General features: G+C 32.3%; 1 protein-coding gene across 1 annotated transcript; it reads right to left on the reverse strand.

Moving 5' to 3' along the window:
- Positions 1–3,415: 3,415 nt before the first annotated feature.
- LOC119607535 lies at positions 3,416–11,152 on the reverse strand. The gene is made up of 6 exons (XM_037961492.1): positions 10,785–11,152; positions 6,923–7,080; positions 6,268–6,861; positions 5,931–6,200; positions 3,918–4,082; positions 3,416–3,833 (listed from the first exon to the last, which is right to left on the reverse strand). Exons 1-6 carry the CDS (start codon positions 10,858–10,860, stop codon positions 3,555–3,557), a joined length of 1,542 nt encoding a protein of 513 aa, XP_037817420.1. The 5' UTR covers positions 10,861–11,152; the 3' UTR covers positions 3,416–3,554.
- Between the last annotated feature and the right edge of the window lie 216 nt (positions 11,153–11,368).

Raw genomic sequence — 11,368 nt, forward strand, 5'->3', positions numbered from 1 at the left:
CGTACCACTACCAAATGGGATGAAACACTGGGCGTTTGAGCCATCAAAATTAAAGAACAGGAGAGAGCAAATAATATGATTGAGGCAAATTTCATTATGGCTCAATGACTCTTTAACACAAAAAACGTCTGACGAATAAAGTGTTAATTTAATTTTTCAACTTATTTATACTCGAACTTGAAATTAGTTTAGTATGAAAAAAAAATTGTTTATTTTTGATTTGATTGTTGTTGATGTTTTTGTACATGTTAATGATCAAATATGATGAAGATGGGAAAGATCTCATAATATTTTGTTTGTGTACAATTATTAAGCCGGTGATTTAGATTTTTTTGATTTGAATTCATTTTGTTTTCTCAATTGTTGTTGATGTCTGTTAATTTCTTCAATATTTGCTATAAAAATTGTAAATGCAAATATTATTAGTCTAAAAAAAATGTTAAATAAATATTTCTGCTACATGTTTTACTTCTATATATTCTCTCGATCACTCTTTTTTGAACTCATAAAAAATCCCCTAAAATTTTATTAATGTTTAATAATGTTGCAGTCGTGATATTCGTTGTTAATGATCGTAATATTATTTACGTGCAAGAATTGCTATATAAATTTTTGACAGATAAATGTTTTAATATTATGATCATTTCAAAAGGGGAACATGTTTCAAATTAAGAAAACTATAACCAGTGAATGGTCGATGACAAATGCAGGAGATCGATGATCTGGAGGAGACTGTGGGACTGTGTTATCATTTCCCATCTGATATAACGGTTGCCATAGAGGAATCGATGTGGAGGAAGCTAATAAATAAAATAATTATTACAACTAACATGATCAAAGAGGCAAGAGTTTTGACCATATATAAGAAGAACACATATAAATCATAACAGGATGATATTTTCGTCACCCTTGCAGATCGAAGCGGAATTGGTTTAAACTACCAAATTGGTTTAAACTATCAGTCGTACATGAAAACTTGGATAGTCGATATTTTGCATGCAGCATGTCTATAAAAAGGGAAGATCGGTAGAAAATGTATTGAAAGAAGTTTTCCACTATATAGATGAATCTTTCAAATGCATGCTGTATATACTAACGATTAGCATTAACATCAAAGACGCCTTCAATAAAGTGCACACTGATACTCTTATCCAATCCTTAGACCAGTTTTATGTTGACCGGGTGATCCGTTAACTGATCAACTACATGATAAGGAGTAGATGAATAAGCTGCTAGATATTTGATATACGGATCAGGAAAGGGATATATAGCGATATAACTCAGGGTTTTAGTTTGTTCCCTTTTGTCTGGATAACCACCATTAATAGCCTCCTGAGGACACTAACAGAGAATTTTGACCTGTCTGATATGCAGATAATGTCGTAATACTTCCAAGCGAAAAGGATCAAAATTACTTTTAGAAATGTAAAAAAATCTGGCGAAGACGGAAATATCACTTTTCACAAGAAAAACGACAATTTCTGATAACATTGAACCCCGTTTCCTGGACAAGAAGATACCGGTACCAACAGTACTACAAACTGATACTTATACAATTCTTAGGTCAGTTTCATGTTGTTCGGGCGCTCCTATGGACTCTAACAGAGAATGGACTTAAACCTATCTGCTATGTAAATAATGTTGTAATATATTTAAAGGAAAATAATCCGTATTATTTGTCTAGAGAGGCCGTGAAGGTCAAGAATATTCCGACGAGGAATGAAATCTGTCTTTTCACAAGAAATATGACCCCATTTCCTGGAGGTCCAAGAAGATAAGGGTGACTGACAGTTCTTAGGTATAATACTTGACCGAATACATAAGAGACATGGAATCTGCATAGAGGACGGGATCAACAGGACACTTCGATGCCGGGTGCTATGTAAAAGATATAACAATATAACAACTGGTCTATTCACAAAAGCTTGAATAAATCAATTTACTGCCAGAAAAGAAGTATACATACTTTTGTAAGGATTTTAATGTGTTGTTTCTAGATAACGAGCGAGTAGTTTGAGCACAAATTTTACTTGTATTTTGTTATTGTAACAAAAACAAAATACAAGTAAAATTTTAACTCAAACTACTCACACGTTATCTAGAAACAACTCATAAAACTGTTTTAAAACCGACAGAATGGACTTTCGGATTTATAAAGTTGTCTTGTATCTGTTATATCGTCTTAAAAGGGGCCAAAAATGATGTTTTTCAAACTTGAGGTCACGATATCTCAGATACCAGTTGTGATAGAGAAAATCTGTTTGGATTAATTGCTCAAAGTATAACTTGGTTTTAGAGCTTCGACTTTTTTCAAATTTTGTTGGTTTGCGTATTTTGGTGGACTTATTTTGATAAAAAGTTGAAATTAATCAAAAAGAAAAGAAGCGAATTGATCAAAGGCGTTTATAGATAGCAGACGATATAAATGTATACTGGACACATGGGACAAACATCGGTCGTGCTTAATTGCATAGAATTTTTTCGGGAATTTTGAGGCATTGATTTAAGTTAGAATATCATGTTTAAGCGGAACCTTAAAGCAAATACCCTTAGGAATCCATTGTTATACAGATTACTCTAAACTAGGAGACAAAACGTGTCTGGGAATCAACGCTGAAAACCCAGATACCGAAATATATTACCGACTTCCTATCCACAACATGAAATGGTTGAATTACATATGGTGCCAATGTAAATTAACAAAATTTCCGACAGCCAGAAGACAATTAGGGTGATATCAGTATGAAAGCCGAAAACTCTTCCTGAGAATACCAAACTACTCGGGGATAATCGGATAATGTTTTATAAAGGGAAGGACGCCTAAGGATGTTAACCTGACGAAAGCAAAATCGTTCGATAAAGAAATAACAGCGCTGGATAGGACCTCTAAAATTCTATGGGGTGATCCCAGGGAGAGGAGGACGAGAAGCTTCTTCAGCAGCCTAGGAGTATCTTTTCGAATTTAATCTAATATTATAAGTCCTCTATACAACCTAACCTATGAAAACTATATGAACGAGTACCTCGTGGGGCATTTGGGAAAACAACGCAAAGGTTTTTATGAAATTATCCAATTATTGAATTAATTCTTTTGAAGCACTGGTTATTAACACGATTTTATAAGTGTTTAATATTTCTAAGAAAGTTTTGAATGTATTTTCTAATTATTATAAATATAGGCGTTAATTTTACTTTAGGAAGTTTGTAATTATAAAATAGTTTTCTCACATTTAAAATTGCATTATGACAAATTACAATACGCAATAGTATGTAACATTTCAGTAATTTATTTGGAAAATAGTAGCAACATTCCGTAAAATTAGTCAAGTCATCTCAAAAGCATTCTTTCAAGTTAAACCCCCTTCAAAATTGAAAATTTTCGGTGAAAATCCAACTCGAAACAAAACAAAAGTGGCTGGTTTTCAAAGTGTTTTAAAAAAATATTAAATAATTTAATCAAAACAAATCAATAAATAAAAAATAGTAACAAATTTACTTTACAAATTAATAACAATATATATATTATCAATATCACATTTACTTATACGATAATTTCACCATTCATTCTGAACGTCTGCTGTGACTAGTTTATATTCCTGATCGCTTAAAAAGTGCCAACTGTAACCTAAAATTTGTGAAACTTCACGTTCCACGGATTCGTATGAACGACAAGAACGCCGCAGCCATATATTAAACTCATCAGACCATTCGGGATGTCGCGGCCAATCGCAACGTATGATTGTGCCGAAGCGACGTACATATAAGCGACGTAAATTTTTAGCAGTACGAGCTATTAAAAGCACGGTTGAGGTGGAGACCTTTTCGCGGACCAACTGAAAAAAGAAAATATATTTGTTTAGTATTTAAGGAACCAAATGGACTGGACGAGTTATCTCTTTAATTCAAATAAAACTCACCAAAGTATGTAAATTAAAACATTGTCTGCACATTAATAACATTAAAGAATCGATACGATTGTGAAAAGATTTGGGACTAGTAAAACGTGGCATCGTTTCATAACCATAAACGGCCAAATGATTTTTATAATGATCCACCATTTTCATAACAATATCTGGATGAATCTGCAAAAACAACATAAAAATAAATCAATAAAAATTTCCGTAAATATAAACAAGTGAATAATAATGCGAATGACACGAATTTTATATAAAAACAACAGTGCTAAATATAATTTTTAAATTTTAGATAGATAGATAGATAGATAGATAGATAGATAGATAGATAGATAGATAGATAGATAGATAGATAGATAGATAGATAGATAGATAGATAGATAGATAGATAGATAGATAGATAGATAGATAGATAGATAGATAGATAGATAGATAGATAGATAGATAGATAGCTAGATAGATAGATAGATAGATAGATAGATAGATAGATAGATAGATAGATAGATAGATAGATAGATAGATAGATAGATAGATAGATAGATAGATAGATAGATAGATAGGTAGATAGGTAGATAGATAGATAGATAGATAGATAGATAGATAGATAGATAGATAGATAGATAGATAGATAGATAGATAGATAGATAGATAGATAGATAGATAGATAGATAGATAGATAGATAGATAGATAGATAGATAGATAGATAGATAGATAGATAGATAGATAGATAGATAGATAGATAGATAGATAGATAGATAGATAGATAGATAGATAGATAGATAGATAGATAGATAGATAGATAGATAGATAGATAGATAGATAGATAGATAGATAGATAGATAGATAGATAGATAGATAGATAGATAGATAGATAGATAGATAGATAGATAGATAGATAGATAGATAGATAGATAGATAGATAGATAGATAGATAGATAGATAGATAGATAGATAGATAGATAGATAGATAGATAGATAGATAGATAGATAGATAGATAGATAGATAGATAGATAGATAGATAGATAGATAGATAGATAGATAGATAGATAGATAGATAGATAGATAGATAGATAGATAGATAGATAGATAGATAGATAGATAGATAGATAGATAGATAGATAGATAGATAGATAGATAGATAGATAGATAGATAGATAGATAGATAGCTAGATAGATAGATAGATAGATAGATAGATAGATAGATAGATAGATAGATAGATAGATAGATAGATAGATAGATAGATAGATAGATAGATAGATAGATAGATAGATAGATAGATAGATAGATAGATAGATAGATAGATAGATAGATAGATAGATAGATAGATAGATAGATAGATAGATAGATAGATAGATAGATAGATAGATAGATAGATAGATAGATAGATAGATAGATAGATAGATAGATAGATAGATAGATAGATAGATAGATAGATAGATAGATAGATAGATAGAGAAATTGGATCATATATCAGTGGCTAACATATGATCCAGAAATTGGATCATATATCAGTGTCTAACATATGATCCAAACCACGACTGTCCAAAGAATCCATATATCGGGTTTTTGGGTCCAACAAGTATGGATACTAATGAAAAAACTTTCATAAGAAGGGAAACCAGATGAATGTTTGTTTTGTTTTCAAAATATTTTGTATCTTTCTACGATTATTACTATAGGTACTTTCAGAATCGGTCCACTTAACTTCTCTTAAGGAAATTTGGTTTACTGTCAATAAATCGTTCAAAAATTATGAAATAAAATTTGACAAAGTTTATTTGTTCTAAGAAATTAAACACCCTAATACATCCTGTAAAGCTTGGCCTGTAATTGATTCTAACCTTTCATTATAGGACCTCTCACGAATATTAATGCGAGCCTTGTAGTCAATATGATATTAAAATTTAGTACAACTCTAACAAAAGACTTAATCGGCCATCTTTCGATATTTACTTGAAAGTTTTTGTTATGATGGTGGATATATAATATATAACATAGCAGCAAGTTTTATACCTTGGTTTTGGGAGCAGCATAAGTTACACTGTACACAGGTGCCTCGGGCTGAAAGACAATTTCGCCATCGTTCATAGATTCAACACGCAGATGAACCTTTAAATTGGGATTGTCTCTTTTCAGTACACGCCAAGCCTTGACACTACAATGGCCAATCGTCAGATACGAAGAAGTATAACAATTTTGCAACAAATGTAAATGTTTCAATTTGGTATCGGCCAATAGCATTAAGACATCATCGTCTATATTTTGAGGGGAAATGGTTAAAATCTACAATAGAAATAAAGAAATTTAAATAAAATGTATTGCGTTCTAAGTATTCTTAAATATAAATTACCTGAAGATTTAAAAATAAACCCACATGCATAATGGGACAATGCAAAGTGGTAACATTTACCAAATTCAAAACACGCATTTTCGTACAGCAGGCATCCAAGACTTCGTCCAACAAATGTTTAGCTTCATAACGTTCCAAAACAAAATCGATTAATTTTAAAGTTCTCAAATTTGTTAATTTCGAGAGCAGATCTTTTAAACCCTTAAGCAATTGGCCACCGGTACCGAACAGTTTTATACCCTCTGGATCATTGGCTTGTGACATATTGCAGGGAAATACATAGACCAAAGAACGTATACGTGCACCAGTACCCTTCATCTCCTTGGGGCCATTTAACTCAGCACCCTTTTCCATGCTCCACGACAACATGGTCATAAACTGATAGATATTATTAAAACTAACTTCAGGACGAAATTCCAAACCTCTCAAATAACGGCCAATGCGTGCCAAACAATTCTGGGTGCGCATGTGATCCAAACAGTATTGCCAACCAGAGTAATAATTGTATTTTTGACGGGTTAAGGTACGATCATCGACTAGAAAATTATCCCAAACGGTGGGTAAATAAAAAGCTCTAAACCATTGTTTACAGACCTAAAGAAAAAATGAGAACTTTTAAAAATCTCTTATATTTTCCCCTAATTTCATTACCTACCAAACCCGCATAGTAACGTTCTCGTGGTGTCAAATATGTGAATACTTGTTCCAATACTATATCGGGTAGATTATTCCAATTTGAATAGACTCTATTCTTGTCGTCATCGGTTACTGTGTTCGTTTCATCGTCGTCATTCTCTATGTCTATGTAACAGGCTGAAATTTAGAATAGAAAATTTTTGTTTTTTTAATTCGAAAAGCTATTAATAGTAAATTATTACGTTAGTCCTTTGCATTTGATAGATGGCATGTAATTTGTCTAGAATCAAGAGAGAGAGAGGAAATAGAGCTAAATAAAAATTTGACAATTTGGCAAACATTGTTATGTAAAATTTGTAATGTTTTAAGACTTGTAGATGCTGAAATTTTATATTTGAATTAACCGATTTTGCCCATTTTAAATAACAAATAAATTGCTTTAATAGAGAATATTTGTCGAACATTCAAGCGCTTGTTCACTAAAGACCAACAGATGGAGAGACAGCAAATAGATGTGGCTAGATTTTAACAAGAATCCAGATTATGTATGTATATATGTATTTAGTCTCTAGATCTACGTTATACCGAATAGATTCAAGACAAAGAAAGGTGTTGACGGAGGAATCTTCATTAAAAAATATGCGATCAAAATCTCCTTTATGGTGTTTGTAACGTCCTCGAGCTGAAATATCAGCGATTAAGAGTTCAACGAATATCAAAATCTATATCGATACTCAAGATGTGATTAAATCCTTGATCGGTGTGTATTCTACATCAAGTTCAGTTTAAAAAGGTTGTATACCAAGGTATACATCCACTCGGAGACTGAAAGGGTCCATTGTGATTCACTTTAATGAAGAATAAAGAACAAGAAAATTAGATAGAAGACAGAAGAAGAGATAAGAGTAAGAATTTCCTCCCATAAAGGATTACAGGAAGGAAGTGGACAAGGAATAGCCTGAATCACCTAGAACTAGTTCATCGTGGAATCTTCTACCTACCCATTTTAGTTTCACACTCCGTACTCTGGGACAGCTGCATAAGATATGCCCTACTGTTTCCAGTTTCTCTTCGTCCTCACACAACCTACACAAATTCTGTGTGTTACCGATCCTATTAAACCTAAAGGCCCCAATTGCGCCTACCTACGTCCTTATACTCTTCCATTCTATTGCTAATAGTATTCTGGTTGGTTTGGATTTAATTTCGGCCTTAGAAACTCTGCAATCCAGCCAACTGTGCCAGGATTGGTTAGTAGAGTTTTTAAAGATTTCGGAGATAAGTCTATAGTAATAACAGATAGGGCGTTTCACAGAACTATCTCTACTATTAAGGTCAATCTCTGAACGCTGTCTTGCCAATACATCTGCGGTCTCGTTGCCCGGAATATCACAAAGTACCCAACAAAATCTTACTGTGTATAACCTGACTAGTGATTCCAGGTCCCTTCTGCAGCTACCAAGCTAGAATGTAGCTTTAAGTGTTGCCTGATTATCAACATAAATAGTTACTTTCGACTCCATAGTAATGTGTGTCTTAATGATGTCCACGACTTTCCAGATCGCCAAAATCTCCGCCTGAAAAACGCTCCATTCATCTGGAAGTCTATAGGACATTCTTATGTTGTCGTTAACCAGATAAACACCGGCCGCTGTGCCAGATTCTATCTTAGATCCGTCAGTAAAGACTGCACACCTCTCAAACAGTACTTCGGACCCAATCCACTCGTTACTACTAGGAATCACTATTGAGGGTGTCACTTCGAGGTCCAAGGTCGTAACCAAATGATCAGAAATACCCTCCGTACTTCCCTCAATTCCTGTTAGACCTACTTCGTATAGTATTCTAGAGTGGCCTACCCGCTTTGGTCTTATTAGAGCTGATTCAAACAGTCTTAACAAGATTCTAGCCACATTCTCAACATATTTCTCAATGGGAAGTGGGTTCAGAATAATGTCCAATGACGCCTGCGGTGTACTACCCCACTAGCTTTTTTGAGTATTAGTAAATCCAATTTAACATGTCTGGTCGCAAGCCCCAATTCCTAGCAATAGCATTTCTTTACGAAATTGAGACCCTTTTCAGCCTCTCCTGAATATTCTTCTTCCAAGACAATTTGCGATCGGGGAAGGCCCTAGATAAATTCTGATAAATTCAGTCCAACGCCGTTTAGTTTCGACAAGCTAAAACTCTCTCCACCTTAAAGTATAGCAATTGGCTCAGAATAACTTTCTGAGGCGATTAAGCTATGTCCGTCTGTGTGTCCATGTAAACCTTGTGCGCATGCTACAGGTCGCAATTTTCGAGATACTTTGATTTGGTACATACTATTGTATTGGTCCAAGGACAAAGCATATTGTAAATGGTTACAATCGGTCCATTATTTTACCTATCCCACATATAAACGTACCCCTTGAATAAGGCCTTTGAACTCATAATTAGGTTAAATTTCTTGTATCTCTACAAAAATCAACTGATTTTCGTAATGATCGTGCCATATTTGATCCTAGCCCCTTAACAATGTCCTTCTCAGAAAATGACTTGAAGGTCAATAATTAACTTATAAACACTATCCAGCAGTTCGACAAAGAGTTAATGCATCCGAAAAAGACACTGATTTCCACTAATGTCTAACCACCTGGTTGGCTCTAATTCGTCTTTCGTCACGGATGTACTCTCTGTAAACGAGGGTGGAGATAGCCCCTTAGTTAGTGTCGCCTTTGTAAGCGAGAGATTGGATACTTAAAAGACAAACTTAAGCTTTTTGTCTGTCTCTTCGTAATCTGTGGGGTGACGATTGACTTCCTCGTAGGGCAAGCACCTGGGCAGCCGGTGGCTAGGGTTAACCCTAAGTGGTAGGTCAAATAGTTAGTTCGAGACTGTCCGACCGAACTGCTGGGTAGTATCACGATTAAACCTAGAAACATAGAATTTTTTAACAGTTATTGCAACATGTGGCCGAGTGTTGCCATGATGGAATATATAGTGTTTATATCATAAATTCTGGGTATTTTTGGGCCTGCAACTAATAATATATAGGAACCTTTAGGTTCAACAAATACAGAACGCTAACGTAGCCAGCTCTTCAAAACGTTAATGAAGAATGTTTCATTCTTATTAAAAATTTGTTTTCAGACTTCACTATGAAAATAGTTCATTGATGGAATGAAATTGTGTCATTTTGTATTGTCCTGCCACGATCGCTTAGAGTTCTGTTTCGTTTGATCTTCAGGATCGGAATATAATAAACTTGAACCATGTAAATATAAATTTATATTGAAATTGCTTTTAGTAACCTTGATTACATTGGTTTAGGTGTAATTTTTACATTTTTAATGTTATTGATTTAAATAAACAAATTTGGTTTATTAAAAATTTTTAATTTTTTTAAAGAAAATTTAAATAAAATTATTATTGTATGTATTTGTTTTGTATACAAAACAATAAAATAAGAAACAAAAATAAATCTATAATATGTATTTAATTTAAATAAATCACTTTTAAACAAAAACAACAACAAAATCATTAAAATCTAAAGAAAATAAAATAAAAACCCAATAAACACTAAAATTCTGAAATAAAAGCGAAAAAAAGAAACACAAAACTAAAATAAAATAAAAGAGAGAAATGAAAATTTTTACGCAATTGAATAAAATTTGATTTAAATATATGAATATACTCGTATTGAAAAAAAAGATACGGCGACATTATCAGTAAAATTTATTTTATATGAAATGTTTGAAAATTAGACTAAAAGTCAAAATTCTGTTTAAGGAAAAAAAAATATGGCGAAATTTTGTCGCTTATAATTTTCTAAAATAATTTTAATAAAAAAGAGGTCATAAAAAGGTCAAATTATGAGGTATTCAATTTAAATTTACCTTCTTCATTCTCATCCAATTTCCAGCCGGCTTTATGCATAACTTCCTTATTTGATCTAAAAGCTAAAGTCGCCATTTTTTTTTTTTGAGTTTCAAACAGCTTTAAAAGTAACGGTTAGTTTCTATTATTAAATAATAGATTTTTATTAATTTTTATTTGATAAAGAATTTTTTTACGTTTAGAGGTTTAATTTTTAAGCAAAAATTCTTCACTTTTTTTCTTAATATTTTAAAAACACTTTCTTATAGATTATAGATTTTTTTTATTATTATTTTTATATATTTTATGTTTTTAATATTTATTTCATTAACCGAATTTGTTCTTTAAAGTTTCCGTTACTTAAGCGAGCCGCTGCAAAATTTCGACTGCCAAAATTTAAAAAAAGCTAAATTTTCTTTCTCACAGAAATACGTTACATTTTCTTTTTGAGTTTCTTGATGCTCTTTAGAATTTTTCTTTTTCAAAATATTTTGAGAATTTTGCTCACATTTTAATGTTTTTCTTGTCTTTCTAACTCTCTATTTTGTTTCCTTTATTGCTCTCATTTGTTAAAGAAAATTTTCTAAAAGATCACCCAAAGAAA

This window comes from Lucilia sericata, unplaced genomic scaffold (assembly GCF_015586225.1).
Source record: "Lucilia sericata isolate MDLA Ls3-8-SP2 unplaced genomic scaffold, ASM1558622v1 Contig000702F_arrow, whole genome shotgun sequence".
NCBI lineage: Eukaryota > Metazoa > Arthropoda > Insecta > Diptera > Calliphoridae > Lucilia > Lucilia sericata.